General features: G+C 37.4%; 2 protein-coding genes and 1 non-coding gene across 3 annotated transcripts in view; 2 read left to right on the top strand and 1 right to left on the bottom strand.

Annotated features, from left to right (window-relative positions):
• IL23R (interleukin 23 receptor) overlaps window positions 1-22,080 on the top strand; it is a 54,100-nt gene that overhangs the window by 7,624 nt on the left and 24,396 nt on the right. Inside the window, exons 3-5 of the mRNA XM_028102501.2 lie at window positions 610-733; window positions 13,691-13,851; window positions 18,108-18,253. Of these exons, the coding sequence (XP_027958302.1) occupies window positions 610-733; window positions 13,691-13,851; window positions 18,108-18,253 (431 nt within the window). The remainder of the gene's footprint in view (window positions 1-609; window positions 734-13,690; window positions 13,852-18,107; window positions 18,254-22,080) is intronic.
• LOC114208434 (large ribosomal subunit protein eL42-like) lies at window positions 8,467-8,784 on the bottom strand. The gene has a single exon (XM_028102502.1). The coding sequence runs from the start codon at window positions 8,782-8,784 to the stop codon at window positions 8,467-8,469; it is 318 nt and encodes a 105-aa protein (XP_027958303.1).
• Window positions 10,544-10,654, top strand: LOC114208544 (U6 spliceosomal RNA). Its single transcript, XR_003609051.1, has one exon. It is a non-coding gene; the product is annotated as a U6 spliceosomal RNA (small nuclear RNA).

The following is a 22,080-nucleotide window of genomic DNA, read 5'->3' as shown; positions in this document are numbered from 1 at the left end:
CTTTAATTAAACATATTTCTAGTGCTTTCCAGAGACTAGATACTTAAATTATCATCTACAACTTTGTTTTGGGATGTATTTTAGGAGCATATTATAGTTTACTTACATATGCCACAGAAGTCAAGCTCAATGGTGATTGCACAGATATCTCGGAATTCGTTGATTAGAAAGTCATTAATGACCTTAGCAACAGGGTTTTGATGGAATTGTGGGTCTGAATCTTGATTGTCTAGGGTTCAAGAGCAAATGGGAGATGAAGTAAAAGACCAGCATAATATAGGACCCTTACTTTACCTGTTAAGAAAAGGAGATACAGTGATAGATGAGGATAGGGGATTTGAGGAGTGATTTTTTTGGGGGGGGATGGGAGAAATTTGATCATATTAGTATCCCCAGCAGCGTGGAGAATATAGTAAAGTATTACAAAGGAGAGTAGCGATGCCTGATGTCAAAGTAGGTAGTAAGGTGAGGTGATCAGGATGGAATGAGGGAGGTGCTGAGTGCTGATTGGTCTGGTTTCCTAAATAAAATGGAAAGTTTATCAACTAACTACTTGATAAAGAACTTTATGTCTCTAGGGTGGCTTCTAAGTGATACATTTTGTTGCAGATCCACCAGATGTTCCTGACAAGGTAACCTGTGTCATTTATGAATATTCAGGCAACATGACTTGTACCTGGAATTCCGGGAAGCCCACCTACATAGACACAAAGTATGTGGTGTATGTGAAGAGGTAGGTTCCTACAACAGTTTTATGAACAATTCCACTCCAGTCCAGCCAGTGTTCTGCTTCCACCAGGGTTCCAAAAAAAATGAACCATAAACAGTAAATGTACACACTGATTTCCCCCAATTCCCTAATTATCATCAGTGAAGCTACCCAAACGCTTTTAGGGCCACTCATATTTTCACTCTCTGGGACAATGTGTTCTATAAACTTTCTGTCCTTTAATTCATTGGTATGTAACTGGGGGCAGAGACCTGATGGGAATATACCACAGAATAGTTTTAAAAGGACCTTTGCTTTCATCTCAGTTGTATCCTCTTTCTAGGGTTTAGGTAACTTAGTCAACCTCTCCAAACTGCCTTTCTTTTATCTTGAAAATGGGCATAAGAATAGAACCTAATGCACAGATTTATTCTAATTATTTCAGTGGAATTTGGCTTTTAAAGCATGTAGCACAGCGCCATGTCCACCATTAGCACTAAATTCATGGAAGCCATTAGTTATCAATAATGATCTCGAAATCTTAAATTTGGTGTCTGTACAGGCTGACCATCTCTTCTGGTTTGTCTGAGACTAAAGGAAGTTCCCAGGACACAGGAGTTTCAGTTTTAAAAGTGAAAGTGATAACTGAGTGAAAATGATAATTTTCTACTTGGAGTCCAGAAGGGCTTTGTGGAAATACTCTTTTGTCACGTTCTTAAAATAACCAGAGCCAAGATGACCACACAGCCAAAATCTCTTAAGTTTTATGCTTACAGAAAAATCGTTGGTTATCAAAGTTGTTCTACTTTGTACTAAATTAAATTGGGAAAACATGTATACTTGTTCAGAAACAGCAAAATCGAAAGAGGTTGATATGAAAAAATCCCCTTCCCTCCAATGTACATAGCTGAATTCTTTCTTTGTTACATTTAAACTATTCTCACATATATTAGTCTGTTTTGGAATCCTCTGTTAGTGTTAAAGTTGGAAATAAAACCATTAATTTAAAAAAAAAGGTTAAGGTGTCACCCATCCATGTTTCTCATTTTGTTTAGTTTATTATTATTTTTTTTAAGAATGCTTTCAGTGGTGTATTTGAAGTATACTTTTTCCTGTTTGTAACTCTCAAAAAATTTCCCGAACTACTTATTTTTTAAAAAGCATTTATGGGACCCTTACTATTTGCCAAGCATTCAGCCAAAAGCTTTATATGTGTTACTTCATTTAATCCCTTATGCAATCTTGTGGGGTACATATGATTATTTTTCTGATTTTTGTAGACAAAGTGACTGAGGCTCAATGGGGTTAGGCGATACATCCAGGGCCACATAGCTACAGAGAGGGAGAGGTGGGATTTTAACTTGGGCTGGCCTTACTGCCTTCTTCCCAATTTAGTTATTTTCTGCTGATGTAGCATGGGAACCAGATCACAGACCATGTTTGAAAGATGATAACCAGGTCTCATCACAGTAGAAGAGAATAATCTTCCAGTCTTGCTCTCTCTCTCCACCTGTGACATACTCAGAATAATTTTGATTGAAATATAAAAGGTAACACTTCTCCATTCAAGAAATTCTGTGTAAAAACTGGGCAGATTTTATGAATACATTGCTAAGCCTGCAGTCACCATGTATATGCCATGGGCAAGACGCTCACACTTTTCATTCTAAGCAGGGGTTACACAGAGGCAAGGTCGGGTATCAAAGAGATGATGGAAACATGGAGATTAGGCATAGGCTATGTTGTCATGTGTACTACATCTTCAGTCCTCAACTCCACCTTGTGAAATAACGATCGTTACTGTACCCATTTCACAGTGCTCATATTGCCTCTCCAAAGTCACTTAGCTAAGATGGTAAGGAAGCCAGGGTTCTAACACAGGTCAGAGACTTAACCTTTACCCTCTGCTTCTAGGGTAAAGTAGTCCTTTCGAGATGAAAAGAGGACAAGAAAACTTAAGAGTCTCCTTATACAGTCAACTTTAGTTTTGAAAATGAAAGCAGTATGGAAGCAACTCCCACAATGGAAGCTCACAGAAAAGCTAGATAGTGCCAGATTGACAGAGAAAGCATGGTGCCTTGAGGATTTTACTATCTCGTGGAAATTTTACTACCTCATGGGCCCACTGATCTTCACTGGTTGGTTTTTTTCTTTCTTTCTAATATAACAGCTTTATAGAGTATAATTCACATACCATACGATTCACCTTATTTAAAGTATAGCATTCAATGATTTTAGTATATTCACAGAGTTGTGCAACCATCACCACAATTTTAGAACATTTTCTTATGCCAAAAGTAAATTGTATCCATTAGGAATAACTCCATTTCCCTCAACTTTCCCATCCTGAGGCATCCTCTGGGGATTTGCCTGCTCTGGACACTTCATATAAAAGGAGTCATATAATATGTGGTCTCTTGTGACTGGCTCTTTCACTTAGCACAAGGATTTCAAGTTTCATCCTTAGTCTAGCATGTATAAGTACTTCATTCCTTTTTATGGCCAAATAATGTATGAATATATCACATTTACTTTATCCATTCATTAGCTGATGGACATTCGGGTTGTTTCCACTTTTTGGTTATTATGAGTAATGCTTCTGAGATATTCATGTACAAGATTTTCGGTAGACACAGGTTTTCATTTCTCTTGGGCATATACTTAGGAATAGAATTGCTGGGTCATATGTTAATTCTGTTTAACCTTCTGAGGAACTACCATACTGTTTGCTAAAACAACTGCACTATTTTACATTCCTACCAGAACTATATGAAGATTCCAACTTCTCCACATTCTTGCAACACTTATTATTATCTTACTGGTTATTGCCAACCTAGTGGGTATGAATTAATTCTTTCAGGTCCCACTTACTTGCTGTCTCAGGTTCCTGACAATAAAATTGCATTATAAATTTGGAACAGGCATACCACAATTTGAGAAGATATATTTGTTGAACAAAAACTTGCCAACCACCACCTAATTTCCTATTTAGTATCATAAAAAAAAAATGTTCTCCAAGTATTTTGACTATTTATTATAGATTTTTCTTAAAATCCATTAATGCATTCAGTTACATGTTTAAATTATTTACACATGGCTTTTTTGAGAAATACATCTATCTTATAAAGTGAGAAATACCTGTATATAGTTATGAGTGTTGAGATTTTCTCAGTACTCAAAAAGTCACCTTGAAAGTATTAAGAATACATTTATAAAAGAGCATGCTTTCAGAACTATCCATTGGAAAGAATGGGGGGGTGTTGAGTTTTACTTTTGATTTCCAGTTCTGAAATTTATCCGTTAGGTGTTTTTTATCATGCAAATATCAGAAAACCCAAGTGCAATGACTTAAACAGATGGGGCTTTACTTATATCAAGCCATAGTGGTAGGAATTACAGAGCTGGCATGATTACTCACTGATATCCCAAAGGCTTTTTCCACCTTTCTCCTCTGTAAGCTTTAGTGTGTTGGCCTTAATCCTCAGAAGCTGCACCTCTAGGCTTCTCATCCAAGTCCCAGGCAGGAAAAGTGGTGAAGGAAAAAGAACGTCCCCCCATGGACTTCCACCGGCATCTCATTGGCCAGAACTGGGTTACATGTTTACTCTATCTGGATGGGAACCTAGGAGAAGGGCATTGTTGATAGAATCTAGCACTGTCATCTAACAGTATCTGGCATAATTTCTATCTGTGTGATCTTGGAAAAGTTATTTAGCTTTGCCAAGCAGTAGCTTCCTGAGAAATGAGGATAATACCATACTGGCTATTCCTAAGTTTATAAGACACAAGCTATAAAAAATGACTTGCAAATAGAAATGCTTAAAAACAACAACAAAAAGGCAGAGTGTTATGGTGACACTCAAGGCTGACATCCTAGGCTTGTTTGATTTTGATTTTTTCTTACATCAAAACCTGACTGATTTGGGTGAGGAGATTAACATAAGGCCATTAAAAATGATCATTTACAGGATATTATAAACAATAATTTTACTACATTATTTTCAAGTAACAGTAACTTTAAGCAGATGACTATCTAGAAAGAGATGTTAAATGTGCTCTAAAATCAAGACTTTCCTGGAGAAAAATAAATAAAACTAAAAAAAATACAAATAAGACTAATTTTTTAGCAGTTGTGTATATGTCAATAGTAAACTCACTCATTCATTCAGACTAGAAATGTAAACTCAATATGGGCAAGAATTTTTGTTTTGTTCACTGCTGTATCACTTGAGCCTAGAATGACGCCTGGTGCATTGTAACTGCTCAATTAATATTTATTGAGTGATTACTCCGATAAGTAGAAATAGACATTTCCCGCATTATCCCTTCACAGTTTAGTTAAATAATAATGATACAAAGTCTTACCTATTAGAAAAGCTTTTTCACCGTATTTTCTAAAATCCAACAGTAAATTATAGTCAAACTCAGACAAACCTAACTCAAATTCTAAATTAAGTCCAGATTAATGGAATTTTATCATATTTTAAAAAGGACCTAAAAGATGTGAAGGATTAGCATAAAAACGAATGTTCTCCTGTAGCAAATTCAAAGAATGAGCTCGTAGAGGCACAAACTGGAAAAGGGAATAAACATCTGTTCATCTTACAATTAATTAAAAACACACCAATGAGTTGAAAAAACTAGAGAAAAGAAAGCTAATTTTTCTAACTATCAGAAAGGTCTTTCCCCCCAGGAAAAAGTCTGTGGTTGAGGTAGTTTAAAAAGGTTATTCTGGATCCTTGGTTCTTAGGTTATTTTCCACTTTGGCAGATAGGTATAGAGATCAGCATTTGCAAGATTTCACTTCCAACCCATGTGGTTCTGTTTTCCAGTAAAATCACATATACAGGAGAGGTATTTTACCTCAGTCCACCCACTTGTTCCACTAGTGGCAGAAAGGTGGCATTCCCTCTATTGCAGCCTATAGGTCATCAGGGCTTCCCTTCTGGTGTTGGGTTGAAGTTGTAAAACAGAGGAATTTATCTGTGTTGCTTCAAGAGCTTTCTTTCCCCCTAGTATCTTTGTGGTGACCCCACCAGCAGAGTTGCATGGCCATTCACATACCTTCCTCTACTGCTCTGTATTTTGCTAGATAGATAGATAGATAGATAGATAGATAGATAGATAGATAGATATTTATATCAATAAGTGGTGATAGGAGAAACCAAAGAAGAAACTCTGCTAATAAACATCTACTGACTACTGTCTATTACCCTCAACAGCTTCATGAAAATATGTGCTTTCTTAGAAATTCTTGCAATGTCTGTTGTAGTGTCTTCTACTCAATAAATACTTGTTGAATAAAAATGAATGCATGATGGCCCTTCATTCTATTCCATTCAAGCCAATTTAGCAAATATTTATTTAACATTTTGTGCCTTCTTGTTACTATGTTAAACTCTAGAGATTTTTTTGTGGATAGGCACCATCTCTGTGCATGACAAGGTCATAAAGTTATTAGAATAACACCAATGATGGAATTCCAGGCACTGTGAAAGACCGGTAGGGCAATAATTTCTAGATGAGATATTATTTTAGACCCCCTAGGGTCAATTGCCTATTCTGTCAATTCATATGGCCTGTTTTTGCCATTTCTTCTTCTCCTCTATATGCATATTCCTAATAATCAGAAAGAGTTCTTTGGCATGATTCCAAATATTTTTAAGGCTGTGATGTTATATTTCAATAATTCTTCTAGGACTTAAGCAGTTCATATTTTTAAATCCATGTCCTCACTGATTCTGCACCTATACTAGGAAAGCTAATTCTGGATGGGGACAAACATAGACTTACTGACTGATGCGACTTATATTCATGACCATTAATCTCAGTGGGGCCCAGATAGCCACCCAGTATCCTGCTACCTATCACTGGCCAACTCATTCCTCCACTAAGCCAATAATTATTTCATTACTTGTTCTCTCATTTCTGGTCTCCTGCGGCTTTTCTCCCTCCTCATTCTCTATTGATGACCTACTTTATAATTTCACTGAGAAAATATGAGCAATGAGAAATACCATAAGCCTCCCCCATCTACTGATGCATTGATATCTGTACCCATATACTTGGTCTTCCTTTCTACTACTGTGGATGAACTACAGTTGCCCTGAGGCCAACTCTCCACTTTGTGTGCTAGATCTTACCCCTCCTGTCTCCTGGAGAAAATTGCTCCAACAATGCTCCTCTCTTTTCTGCATGATCACCTCTTCTATCTTTACTGGATCATTCCCACCAGCTTTCAAACAACCTGCAGCATCTGCCCTCTTGAAAAATGCAAAATCCCTTGGTCCTTCCTCTCTCCACTACCCTGTTTCTCTGCTCCTCTTTATGGCAAAACTCAACAGTTGTCTGTGCTTTTTGTCTACTTTCTCTCTCATCTTTTCTTGAATCTAGTTTAGTCAATTTTTTGCTGTACACTGAGACAGGTCTTATCAGTGTCACTGATGACTTCTGCATTAGCAAATTCAGTGGTTTCTCTCAGTCCTTATCTTCCTATCAGGAGCATTTAATTAAGCTTTTCACTTCCTTCTTTTGGCTTGGAGGACACCACTCCTCCAACTTTCCTGGATGCTTTTTTCTCAGACTCTTCAGCTGATTCCTCTTCATTTCTAGTAAAGTAATACGTACCCATAGCTTTATTCATGGGATCTCCTTTCATCTCTATCTATACTCATTACCTAAAAGACATAATGCAAATTTATAGTGTAAATTCCTAATTTATCTACCTTGAGTCTAGACATCTCCCCTGTCCACAGCTACTATATATCTAACATCTTATTCAGCACTCTCTCTTAGACATCCAAAAGATATCTCAAAGCTAACATGTTCAAAACCAAACACCCTGTTTCTTTTACCCACACTGCATTCCCCTTCTCAGTAAATGGCAACTCCATCTTCGTATTATTTAGGTCAAAATCACTGGAGTCCTCCTAGATTCCTCCCTACCATGCCCTTAACAAAATTAATCAGCAAAACCTATTGTATGTGACCTCTTCTCACTATCCACTTTGCAATGCTGAGCCAAACCATATCATTTCTCATCTGGGTTAGTAAAAACTTCCTAACTGGTACCCTAGCCTCCACTTTTGCCTTCCTATAGTTATTATTATATGCAAGTAGCCAGAGTAATTCTTTTCACATGCAGCTCAGATTGTGTCACTCCTCTGCTCAAAACCTCCCATTTCTCTCACAGATCAAAGCCAGAGTCCTTCAATGGTGTGACCTTATAATAACTTTGAAATCCCTCCCTCTTCCAGACTCTCTGATCTCATCTTTAATCCCTTTCTATCTGCCTCACCTACACCAAACATCACTGATGTCCTTGCTGTTCTTTTGAACAAGACAAGCAAGATTCTGCTTTAGGGTCTTTGCATATCTCTAGAAAGCTCTTCCTCCAGAGAGAAGGAAAGTCACCTTCTTAGACAGACAGGCCTTCCTCATCTTCAACTTCCTTCAAAAAAAAAAAAAATCCCCACTCCTACTTCTAGCACTTCCTAACCCTTTTTTGCTTTATTTTTCTTCTAAACATCTATCACCACATGGTATATCATATATTTATTTGTTTCCACCAGAATGTATGCTCCATGAAGGTTGGGACTTTATCTGTTTTTTTTTTTTTTTCAAGTATAAACTGCCCCACAAGGGGAATTTTATTGATGGCACTAGTTTATTTCCCTCTTAAAAGACCAACTCCAACCAAATGAAGTAAAAATAACCTCAAGATTTTATTGTCTTCATGATATAACAAAATATGAAGCTTAGAACTGGATCACTTGGCCCTTTCTTTTCTCATATCCTCCCAATTCAAAATGCTTGCATCTCTTAATAGCCAGCATTCTCTTAGATCTGCAGTTGGGCTCAACACATTCAAGCCTCAGCACAATCTTCTTTGTAGTTCTAGGCTTTTTCCAGAAAATCGGCTTAGTCTGCCCACCATAGCCACTCTGCTTCCTGTCATAACACTGCTTTCCCTGGGCATAAAGAGAATCTTTGCCTTTCTTGTACTGTGTCACTTTGTGGGGTTGGTCCTTGCCACACTTGCAGAAAGTCCGGTGGGTTTTAGGAACATTCACCATGTTTTGAATGGTGAATGTTCTCGTCATTTACCATATTTCTAAGAGCGCTATGGGCTCAGAAAGAAAAAGTGGGACTTTTATCTGTTTTGTCCATTGTTGTATTCCCAGTGTCTAAAGTAGTGCTTGGACCATAGTGGATGTTAAATAAATATCTGTTGAATGAGTGGCTAAATAAATGGAAAACACTATTCATCATTTTCATCATAAATTGTCAGTGTTCATTGAAAATTTATTAAAAACAACTAGGGTGAGGTGCATGGGAAACTTCAGAGACATATAAATCATGCTGACTCCCTTCAAAAAATAATCTGGTATGTATTAGTAAGCATACCGAAACCAGAAATAGAAATAAGAAATTTGAAAACTTTGTAATATATGGTTTTATGTAAAAATAGCCCCAAAGTTATAGTCATTCATTCGTTATTACTGATTCTTCATCTAAAACAGTGTTTGTGATCTAGGTGCTAACATGAAGTTAGACTTTAAAAGCAGAATTAAATTACCTAATAACTATAGTTAATGTTGGTTTAAGAATATATTTCCATTTTGACTGTGGTCTCAATATAAAAGATAAAAGAATTAGCCACAAACCAAGGACATGCATGTGGTTTTCTCTAACTGGAAAATACTCAGAGATGCCCTACTTGCTACTTAACCATATTTGCCATTTTCTTATTTTCACATTTGAAATCTTATTGAGCATGAGTTTAGCATACCTTAAAACAAACTCTCTGTAATTTATTTGCATTCCATCTTATTTCAAAAAAATATATAAGGGAACTATGCAAACACCTGAATTTAATGGAAGGATTTGATTTCAGATACAAGTAATATAAAAGAAATTTTGCTTGTTGAAATAAAACAACTTTTAAGGTTTCATTTGTATTCTTTAGAATGTGTAAAAGTCTTATCATAAATACCTTTTAATTCACAGTAATAAATGTGTGTTTAATAAGCCCTTTATTGTTGTTAAGCCATCTGCTCCATGCTTCCTTATCTCACTCACTTATTTACTCATGATTACATCAATGTTATTCTTTCTGTTGTACAGATGAGTCAACTGAAGTACATAGAGGTTAAGAAACTGGCTCCAACTCCCACATTTTATTGAGGGGAAGAACTGGGATTTGAACCTAGGTTTTTTTTCTAAAACCCAAGCCCTCTGCTTTTCATCACTATGATATGTCCTTGTCTTCTCCTGGTGTTCATAGTGATCTCCCTGCTGTTGAGAGGAAAGAGGCAGCAACAGAAAATATGCACTGAGGGTTAAAAACCTAAGCTGAACTAGAGTAGCCGCTGCCACCTTCATTCCAGGTAGACCCCTCACCCCCATCCACGTAGCAATGTCAGCCTTAGATTCCTTGGTTGCCTGCTGAGATTATCCTGCTCTGATGGTGGCAATAAGTTTAAAATACAGATATGTAAATTCTGTAGTATTTTGATTCATAAATGCATTTATTGCTTGGTAGAGTGAGGCTGGTTCCTCTTTTCCCCCCTGGAGTTCTGTGTCTCAGCAAGCATGCCACTTTGGATTCTAACAGATCATAGTGGCCGGCAAGTTATAATCTGGGCTGGGGTATTGTGGGGCTGGAGAAATTCGGGGTATTGCTGAATAGATGCATAGTAGTAATAGGACCTGAAGTGCAGCTGTAGAGATGAAATGATTGTGATTTTTCAACTCTTCCTTTCCCATAAATCGTATCAAGTCAGTCCCCCAGGACAGAAAAAAGTTGATGGTATTAGATAAAGAAACCGAGCAGTGCTCGCCTCAGCAGCACAAATACTGTATATAATTGGAACAGTGCAGAGAAAATGAACATGACCCATAATCAAAGATGACATACAAATTCGTGAAGCGTTTCTGTTTGTTAAATGTAAAAATTTTGGGGACTTGTCTTTTCACTTTTGTTCAAATTCCAAGGTTATTTCCCTCCAAGTTAGTAGATGTATATAAAGTTAGGTTTCACAATGTAATACAATTAATGCAGGAATCTACAAGTAATATATCAAACAGATAATACAGAGCTAGGGCTTAGACCATGGCCACAGCTATCAAAACAGAAACAAAAGATAAGAAAATAATAGCTAAGGAAATACTTCACCTTCTTTGGTTGGCTCTTAAGTGATGGAGGAAAAGTTGTTAAAAATGGCAAACTGAGGACATCAGAAAGTCAGCACGCTATTGACAACAACAGAGAAATGGGCAAGAAGAATTACAAGTTGTAAATATGCTACAGTTCTGGTCTCAGGCAGATCTCCAAATGCAGCTCCCAGTGAGAGTGCAGATACCCAGAAGCTCTATGTGTGGAATGTTTTGTCCATTGTTGTGATTGAAACCAGGAAGATGAGTGAGCTGAGGGAAAAGGCAAGCACTAAGAGCTGACCCTCACTGTGTGGTGGGGTTAGAGGAGTAGGGAGGGCAACCTAAGTGGAGGGTTGGAGGAGGAAAGACATCACCAAGCAGGTGTGAGAAAAAGATGTAGGCTCTCTCACCCAGAAGACACGGTTTGGGTAGCCAAGGGAAGGAAGACTTGTAAGTTATCAAGAGGGACGGATGCTACAAAGAGGATTCAGAGGACTTCACCTTGGAAAGGATGCCATTTTAGAAGAGTAGTTTCATGGGAAAAGTGAAGGCAGAAAGCACAACAAAAAGCTTAAAGAACAAGTGGAAATGGTAATTTGGATGTAGTTACCAGGGATGTAGAAAATCTGACTGAGAAGCTTAAGAAAAGGAAATAAAAAGAGTTGGTAGTTCAAAGGGTTCAAGAAATGCAAACTTAGTGAAGTCTAGTGAAAACCACTTTCATGTTATGAATGGATCTGACTATAGGTAATGGTGTATAAGAGTCTGAGGTGGCTCAATATTTATCTCTGTAGATTTTCCTCATGAGTTCTAAACCAACTGAGAGAAATCAAAAAGCCAATAGGTGAAAATAGAAATATAAAAATAGTTATGTTTAAATATTTTAAAATATATATTTAAATAACTAAACATTTAAAATACTTTATAATATTTATTACTGAAGAAGCTTGTTAATGGAGAGCATGGTTTTGGTATGTGGCAACAGTGAACTTTCTAATACTGATCTTCCCAGAATAAACAGATTTACTACCCTTGCCCTGAACCACAGCCAGTATTAGACAGCTGCACATCCCCACTTGGGGGCCAACTCCTCTAAATCTTACAGCTTATTGGAGAAGACCAGAAAAGGTCATTTCTGTGGTCTTCTGACTCCCAAGGGAAAACGGGAGAGAGGAAGGGACTGTGAGGTATGCAGGCCAGTTCTTCATAAGTAGAATCATGCCCACCTTCAAGAGCGATGAGGGAGGGAGGGACAAGACAGAACAGGGGAGTTTTGAGGACAGTTTCTCCTCACAAAAACCAGAAACCAGAAAAGGATGGAAGAAACATTTCCCAATACTCCCCTCACCACTACATCCAGCCCCTACCCCCTAAAGATATTGTGGAGTAGAAATTTTTAAGACAGATTAAGTAATCTCTCCACCCAATATGGGGCTCCAACTCAGGACCCCCAGATCAAGAGTTGCATGCTCTACTGACTGAGCCAGCCAGGTGCCCCAGAAATTTTTAACAGATATAACAGAGGCTCAAACTTGCTAACCAAAGCCAATGGAAATTAATAAAATTTAAAATTTTAGCCTTAACAATAACATTTGAAATTTCACTAAGCTAAATTGGCTGATTAGAGATCCTCACTCATTCAATGATAAAAACTTAAAAGAACATAATTTGAAGTGATGATTTAGAAGCTCTGTGTTTCACTCCAAACCGTGCCTCTCCCCTCTATCTCCTCCATCCTCTTTGGCAGCAAATGACTTCCTTTCCCCTTACCTAACCAGCCCCCAGATCTGGTCAGTTCTCGTGTCAAAGTCCACAGGAAGTCTTTTTTGATCTTGTCTGCTCTACTTCAAGTTACTTCTTGCACATTCATGCTCCAGAGAATGAACTTTCTGAACTTCCTTGAAAATGGCATGACACTTCATTTATTCACTTTAGAACATGCCCTGGTGGGGGGGGGGGGGTTGTTGTTGTTGTTGTTTTCCCCTGGAAGATAGGTCTTTCTCTACCCCATCCATATCTCTCACCCTATCCTGATCCTTCCTGCCATTCTTACCCCTCACTCTACACCTGGTAGAAATGTCTGACTCAAAGCCCTTGTACTGAGCTCCTATGCATTCCCAGAGGGTACACATTTATTTCAAGCTCTGTCTAGAGTCGACTTATCCAGTAGGCATAGTGGGCACAGTCCCCAGGGCCCACGATACTTTGAGGAGTCCATGAAAATGCTTAATTTAATTTAAAATCAGAAGAAAAGGGGCACCTGGGTGGCTCAGTTGGCTAAGAGGCTGCCTTCAGCTCGAGTCGTGATCCCAGGGTCCTGGGATCAAGCCCCACATCGGGTTCTTGCTCAGCAGGGAGCCTGCCTCTCCCTCTGCCACTCCCCCTGCTTGTGCTTGCTCTCTCCCCTCCCCTGTGTCAAGTAAATAAATAAAATCTTAAAAAATAAATAAAATAAAATCAGAAGAAAAAATAAACCATTAGGTCAAAGAATATGTTTAAGATGTAATATTAATATATTTGCTTTTATATCAATGTTGTAAAACATAATCTATATGAACATATATATGTATCTATATAAACACACACACACACACATATATACTATTTTTTTCTTGATGGAAGAATGAGTCCATAAAGGCAAAACGACTTAGGGCCCATGAAAGTCATAGTGTGACTCTCAATAGTCTTGAATTTATTTTTAAAAATTTTCAAATTGAAATCATTTTTGTATTCTGAAAGCAGGCTAAAAAAGTAGCATAAAAAATTGAGGAATAACTCATTCAAACCAAATGTAACTGGTCATCATAATTTTTTTTTTTTAAGTTTAGAGACAGAAGAAGAGCAACAATATCTTTCTTCAAGTTATATTAACATCTCCACTGATTCATTGCAAGGTGGCAAGAAATATTTGGTTTGGGTCCAAGCTGCAAATGCATTGGGCACAGAGAAGTCAAAACAACTGCAAATTAATCTGGATGATATAGGTAAAGGATGAGAAATAGTATGTCTTTACAACTAAACAATTTATTTGTGCTGACCTAGACGAATGAAGTCTAGATCTGAAAGGAGTTCCCCTGAAGTTCCTGCAGGTCATGATATAGAAAACAAGAATTACCCACAATTGACCAGCCCGAGACAACTCAAAGATAAGTACTGCTACCATTTTGTTGTATATCCTTCCAGTCTTATTTCTACAGGGGTGCATGCAGTTTTACACATATTTATCAAGAAGTTCATATGTTCAAGCATTGTTCTAAGGGCTAGGGAGAGTAAGATAAGCAAGGTATCTGCTGCCCTAAATATCTTGCAAATCTACCAGGGAAGATAGAAAGAAACAAGGATTATAATAAACTGTGATGAGTCTTACATTGTGAGAAGTACAGCATAATAAATGATTCTACTGAACATACTATTTTGGAGGTTATGGGCTTTTTTTTTTAAGTTTTACAAAAAACATAAAAAATGGTGAATTATGTGGTCATCTCTGTTTTTACCAGCCAGATTTTACAAATGTTAACGTTTTGCTTCAGATATTTTAGACCTTGCCTTCTAAAACTTATAATATAGAATAAATACTTCTATTGATTTAATCTACAGTATAATTTTTAATGCACGTCTTTACTTGGTCCCTTATTGTTGGAGATTTAGGCTGTTTTCAAATTTTCACCATTATAAACTATACTGCCATGAACAACCTTTTGGATAAATTTTTTCATAGTAGCTGTTTTCCTTTTCCTTTTTTTTTTAAACAGATTTTATTTATTTGAGAGAGAGAGAGGGAGAGTGCCTGCGAGCATGGGGGGAGGGGCAGAGGGAGAGGGAGGAGCAGACTCCCCACTGAGCAGGAAGCCCAACGCAGCTCCATCCCAGGACCCTAAAATCATGACCCGAGCCAAAGGCAAATGCTCAACCAATTGAGCCACCCAGGCACCCTTGTTTTCTTTTTCCTTAAGATAAATTCCAAAATGTAATTGCCCCTGAGCCTTTTACAGCTACATCCCAGTCCTAAAGCCAAAGTTCAGCCAAAGAGCACCAAGTGAATCACCCTCTGTTTGGACATCCTAGTACCAACTATTTCTGTTTTTATTATTAAGGATGATTTCAGTTAAGCTCACGTTTATGGAGCACTTTTTCAGTGCTAACTGCTTTTACATAAATTACCTCATTTAATCTCCCACAACAACCCTAGTAGAAGAGATTGTAATTTCTACTTGAGGGAACCAAGGCTAGATGACATTAAAAATTTTGAGAGTGTGGAGCTAGGTAGCTCTAATTCCAATATCCTCATCTTCTACCCTCAATCTTTATGTAAAAGCATGCTATGTGTCTGACAACTTCTCTGCTGATTAGTGATCTAGGGGATGTGACACCTTCTTGGGTATCCTTTGGGGACCACTGGAGTCTTTCATTGGAACTAATATCTCAACTTCTCAACTTCTGCCTCAACCAAACTCAACTATTCCAGCTAACAGGATTGGCCTAAAAGTCTGTCCTTATGCTCTGAATATTGGATTTGAAAACAAACACTGCTGACTATGATGATATATTCCTCCATGTATAATTCTCTTGACCATGGTGCACATGTTTTTGTAAATTTACCATTTGAGGTAGGATGCCATAAAAAGTCCTTTTCTTAAAACAGGTTCCCCTCAGTGGATTAATGATGTTTAAAGGCTACCGTGTCCTGTATCATTTTGGCAATATCATTTTTTAGAACTAAATTATTGGTAGTGGTATTACTGCTATTAATATCGTTGTGATCTTATGATCTTACTAACATCAATCAATTTATTAAACACCTACAATGTTCCAGACAATTAGCATGCAAATCACACTTAATTCTGGAAACAATCATACTGGGTACTACTGTGCCCATTTTACAGATAAAGAGATAAAATAATTTGCTCAAGGTCCCACAGCTAGTAAGGAGGACAGCCAGATTTCCTTGCAGACTTGCTGACTTGCGAATAAGGTTAATCACCACCCCGCCTCCCACAAAGGGAAAATCTCATCTGGCCACCACCTCCAAATCTGACTTCTCACACTGCGAACCAGGAAGCCTCTTGTTTGGAGTTGTTCTTCCACCTGCTTTTTTTTCTTTTCTAAACCTCAAAACAGACTCTTCGAAACTCAGGTGGAAAAACATAGGTTGATTGTGTAGGATGTTCCACCCAATAAAGCCACCAGATAAATAAACATGCTATATAATAAATGAGCTATACTCATTTATGACACTTTTAAGAATGAGACATTGCATGTTAGATAAATGAACTGTTTTATGAAGCTGGGGACAGTGGACTCTCCAGAGAACAATTTTCACATAACAGCTACAGGATTGGGCTTTAATTAAGTTAGGGAGGCTGTGCTGAAAGGCAGTCCCGGGCTCATAGTACAGTAACACTGTGCCTAAGTGACTGTGAGAGGGATGCTTCAGCTTCTCCTGTGGAGAAATAAATGCCCCGTAGTGTCTTCCAGTTGCCATTTTTGAATGTTAATTCTCACGTAGGTAAATATATGTTGTTGGGAAGATACCAAACAACTATAAATCTGGTTCTTCATTTCAATACAAGTGAAAACTAAACACATGGCATCTATGATGGATTTGACAGTTTTTTAAAAACCTAAGATATGATGGGAACATTTGAAACCTAAGCAATGAGAGCAAACATTCAACATTTGAGTCATTTAACAAAGTACATAGTCAAGTATTTATTATGTAGCATGTTTATTTGAAAACATATGAGGTCATGCAAACCTAAAAGCTTAGCTCTCTATTGCATTGACCTGCCCTGTGCTAAGACTCTATCCTAAACAGGACTTACTATTCCATCTGCATTTCTCATAGGACTAAACAGACTTGCTTCGTCCCCAGAGTATTTCTTTCTGCAGAAGGGTCTCAGGAATGCTTGTGCTACTCTACCAAGAGCAGGCCAGACTCAGAGAATGAGAGAGAAGAGTGGGTGGGTAATTTAGCCTGAGGGTGCTTAAATGGTCCCAAGTGGTCTCAGAGCCCTGGGAAACACTTCCCTGACTATAGAAATCTGCGAATACTGATCCTTATTACAAGAAGCCTACACTACCAAAAGGAAATCAACTGTGGCATTCAGATAATAAAAGTTAAGTACAGTAAGCTTTTTAATTAGACAGATTTTGTTACTACTTCCTTTCTATGTTAGCTTTAGCCCAAGGATTTTATTATAGCACTGTGCTACTAAACAGCAAATCTTTAATTTTAAATTTCTCTATAAATCATATACCAGGGCATATAATTTTAGATAATAAATCATTAATAATAAAACAATCATATTCCCAAAGAATACTTTATACATCTAGAATAAATGAAAAGGAAACTAATCCATAGAGAATATTAAACTATAATAATGGTTCTTAAAAACACATATGTAGGCTCTTCAGTTCTTTGTTGAATAATACATCTAACAAAATCATAGGTTTTCATCATTCTGTGGTGCACATAGGAGAAATAGGAAATGCCAGTGATTTCATTCTATTCAGACAGAACAAGTGTACAAGAATTAATACAGTTTAGAAATACAGAGATTCCAGTTACACCATTACTCCTAGTACAACAAAACGATAGTAATATAACCCAACAGAATTTCAGTTTCCTTTTGAAAATTATTATCACAGAGCATGGCAATAATTTGTAAAGCCTTAGAGTCTTATGAGACTTGCTTTGTTCAAATCATACTTTCAAGTACAGATTTATTTTAATAGATAACAAAATAAGTTAGCAATAGATTTAATTATTCATATAAGTTTCCCTATGACACAAGAGAATAAAAATGTTATTGTGAAAGGTCTCAATTTAATATCTTATCAAATCAGATTCTCTGAACTAAATTTAGAAGGCAAAACATCATTTTTCCCAAACAGATGCAGGAAGAAAGAGATATCTCCTTTATCTCTTTTTCACTCTCTTTTGTTAATAAAGCCAGGCTTTGGAATTTCATTAGTTAGGATTAGAAGGGAATAGGGGGTGGGGGAAAGTGAACTATAAGAGTCCCACTTAAAAGAAATGGAAAATAGGTTGAATGGAATTTCACTTAACAGCAGCAGTTTTCTCCTACATAATAGCTTAGAAAACAAGAAAAAATTCATTGTTAATTAGATCATGCAATTGTTTAGTTTTAACATGTCTATATATTGATGAAAAGATACTGATCTCTCCCAAGGCAAGTTTTAAACTGCTGAGTATTTATTTATTTATTTATTTTTCTAGTGATACCTTCTGTATCCAGCATTTCCAAGGCTGAGGATATAAATACTACAGTGCCCAAGACTATAATTCACTGGCATAGTCAAACAAAAATTGAAAAGGTTTCCTGTGAAATGAGATACAGGACTACAACAAACCAAACTTGGAAGGTAAGCTAACTTCCACTGTTCTTTAGCACGTAAGTGAATGAAAGAAAAGCCAACCCACATGATCTATTTTACATGTTTTTATCTGTTTGTCTGATACTCAAACCACTCTAGCTTGTTGGGTTTTTTTTTTTTTTTTTCAGTAATCTCTACGTCCAACATGGGGCTCGAACTCATGGCCCCAAGATCAAGAGTTGCATGCTCTACTGACAGCCAGCCAGGCGCTCCTTAAACCACTCTAGGTTCATTTTTTTAAATTTTATTTTTTTATTTATTTGAGAGAGAGAGGAAGAGGGGGAGGGGCAGAGGGAGAGAGAGACTCTGAAGCCGACTCTGCGCTGAGTGCGAGCCTGACTCGGGGCTAAATCCCACGACTCCGAGATCATGACCTGAGCCAAAACCAAGAGCCAAGGCTCAACCGAATGAACCACTCAGGGGCCCTAAACCACTCTAGTTTTAATAATCATTACCATATGCTTCCAAACGGAGAGATGTCTCTTGAAAATGTCCTCTTACCTTTTTTAAGTTGCTAAGTAGACAAGTGTTCAACTAAGAGTGATCTATTAGGCTCCCTGTAATTCTGTGCCTCCTAGAGTGAAATTTACATCAGTGATGATATATAAGATGTAAGCATTCCATGCTGAAATTTAAATGCATTTCCAGCAATAACTTCAAAAAAAAAGGACTTCAGATTTATGGGAGCCTCTTTTTAAATTAAAAATGCAACTCAAAATATAAGGTTTGTTACTAATATAGGCCTCAGTCTTACATGAGGCTAAGGTAAAAAGTGAATGTCTAGACAAACTAACCTTAAATACCAATGGTAAGTTACCAATTGACTTAGGAGAAGCATAGGTACAAGATTCATTAATGAAATCACGTCACGTGACAGCACCCGTGAACATTATAATAAAAACTAATTTGAACTATGGAAGAACACTAGTCTGAGGAAAAAGTTCCAATTTTGGTGTATTTTAAAAGAAATGCCATTTTATTATTTTTAAGTACAATAAACTGCCATTTAGTCAAACTAATTAAGGAGTGGAGTTTCTAGCTTTGTTTAATTAAGAGTTATGTAACATATTTGACTTTATCTGTTTTCAGGAAGTTAAAAAAATGGTATATATTTAATACTTATCTTTGGAGTCATGCTAACCATCAGTTTTGCTGCAGAGCAATGTGTTTAGAGTGTCAAGAAGGTGAGGGTAAAACTATACTGATTTCATGACATACTTTAAAGATTGTTCTCTAAAAATAAATCCCTGACATCAACTTGTTTATTTACCACCATTCATTTATAAATCAGAAATGTGATATGAACTTTACAGTTTAGATTACGTTTAGATGTGAGCCCATGTTCTGTATCATTTGGTCAATTACCAAGTGAAGATACTGCTGGACTCACTGACTAAACAGTTGTGGCATCTGTGTGCCTAGCAAGCCCGTGCTTAAAGCTTGGGACAAGCAGGATAAAAACAAAACACAACTCCACAGTCAATCTTCTTGCAAATGTGGAATTTAGGTAAATTTGAAAACAACCCAACTGAAATCCTCTGAGTCTCAGATACTGAGTCAATAGGATTTTATTCTAATAGGACACCTGGGGCCTTTTGTTTAGTGTCATGATCATAGGAAGATATTAATAATACAAAACTCCCTTATTTGGCATAATTAGGCGGAGATTATAGGCTATGAGAATGTTTAGAAAATAGAAAGTAATTACACTATCAGTAACTCTGAATAGGTTTTCAGAAACCGTTTACTGGTTCAAACTCTTGTTCTCTGCTCCCCCTGCTGGTGCTACTAGGCCATTGTGAGACTTGGTAACGCAGAAGCAGGCAAATCAAAGAGCTGGAAGAGTATTTGTTATTTCATCTAATGTTCATAACAATCCTTTGGGACAGGTAAGTATCAGCTCCGTTACACAAATGAGGATGTATAGCTCGAAAGACCTCAAGCCAGGTTTGATCTTCTACTTCACCTGTGCCTCCGTCAGATATTACTTGAGGGAGGTTCTTTACTTCAAAGAGACAGGCAGCCATGCAGGAAAGCCATGTGGCTAAGAGCACGGGTTCTAGAATTTAAGGCCTGGTTCTGCCACTTTCTAGTTATGCAACCTTGGGCAAGTTCCTTATCTTCTCTGTGCCTCATTATTCCCATATCTAAAGTAGGAATAAGACAGTAACTTACCTCATATGGTTGTGGGGACGATCAAATAATCTAAGAAGTTAGCTCAGAGTCTGGAATAGAGTTCAAGTTTAGTAAATACTAGCTGTTGTTACTGTTTATCTTAACCTCCAGGAGAGCCATGCAACAAGTTTGATAGAGCAAAGGAAGCCCTCCCGAAAAATTAAAATAACTGAATTGAGGTTGCTTTTCATCCCCCTTTAACTAAGCTACATAGACTTTGAGGTATTAACGGGAACCAGCCAGTCCTTCAGGTGATTCTGCAAGGCTGACACCACAGGGAAAATATTCATCTACTTGTTGCTTATCTTCATGGACTTTCTCTTTGGCACCTCAAACTTGTGTTAAAAATAAAGCTCACAATCTTCACCAGCAATCCTTGCCCACTTCCGTGTATCCCATCTCAGGAGCATTACCACGTTGTGTATCTATTTACCGGCTCACTCTTCTATTTCCCCATCCTTTAACTATAAGCCCCCGAAAGGCAGGCTGTTCCATAATCATTTTTTGTATCTCCATTGATTTTTATAATGTGTAGTTCATGTAGATAACATTTGAAACCTTAGCTATTGATATTATTGTTTGCCTTTAATAAGTGCCCAACAGTAGTGATGGTAAGGCAGAAAAGTCTTTGCAGCACATTCAAGTAAGTGGATTAATGGTGGCTCATTTCTCTAATTAAACTCGACTAGGGTATTGGCAACCTGTTTGGTTTTTTTAACATAACCTCAAGATTTTATTGTCTTCATAATAAAACAAAATGTGAAACTTAGAAATGGAACTTGGTCCTTCCTCCCAGTTCAAAATGCTTGCATCTCTTGATAGCCAGCATTCTCTTAGATCTGCAGTTGGGCTCAACACATTCAAGTCTCCGCACAATCTTCTTTGTACTTTTCAGTGTTTTCCAAAAAAATCAGCTTCATCTGCCCACCATTGCCACTCTATTTCCTGTCATAAAGCCACTTTCCCTGGGCCTAGAGAGAATCATTGCCCTTCTTGTACCGTATCACTTTGTGGGGTAGATGCTTGTTATACTTCTTACCGAAAATTCAGTGGGTTTTAGAAACATTCACCATGTTTGCAAGAGCACTATCAGCACAGAAAGTGGCAAACTTTTTATTCAAGGGCCAGAGAGTAAACATTTTAGGCTTTGCAGGCCATAAGGTCTCTGATCCAACTCCTCAACTTTGCATTTGTAGTGTGAAAGCAGCCATAGGCAATATACAAATGAATGGGCATGGTAAAATTTTAAGTTTGGAAACGGAAATTTGAATTTCATATAATTTCCATGCATCCCAAAATATTCTTATGATTCTCATACAGCCATTTAAAAATGTAAAAATGATTCTTAGTTTATGGAGTGCATTAAACCAAGCATTCCTTCTTTTCCAGGTAAGGCTAATAGAACAGTACACAGATAGCAAAGGGTCAAATCTTTGACCTTCACATTTCAAAAGTGTAAATGCTGGTGTAAGACCAAGACTTGGAAGAACTGTGGTTAGTCACGACTAAGTGTCTCAATCAACACCCCCCTCCCTCCTCCACCAAACACTAAGTAAAGATTAACTGGGCAGAGAGCGGGGGGAAGTTGGAAGGCTAGAGGGAGTTAGGAAAAGGAACCAGAAGAGTTTAGACAGTGGTAG

The sequence above is a fragment of the Eumetopias jubatus genome, unplaced genomic scaffold (genome assembly GCF_037043125.1).
Source record: "Eumetopias jubatus isolate StellerSeaLion01/CBP00866 unplaced genomic scaffold, mEumJub1_p1.0 scaffold_4, whole genome shotgun sequence".
In the NCBI taxonomy this organism is placed as follows: Eukaryota; Metazoa; Chordata; class Mammalia; order Carnivora; family Otariidae; genus Eumetopias; species Eumetopias jubatus.
This window is presented reverse-complemented; position numbering and strand designations above follow the sequence as displayed.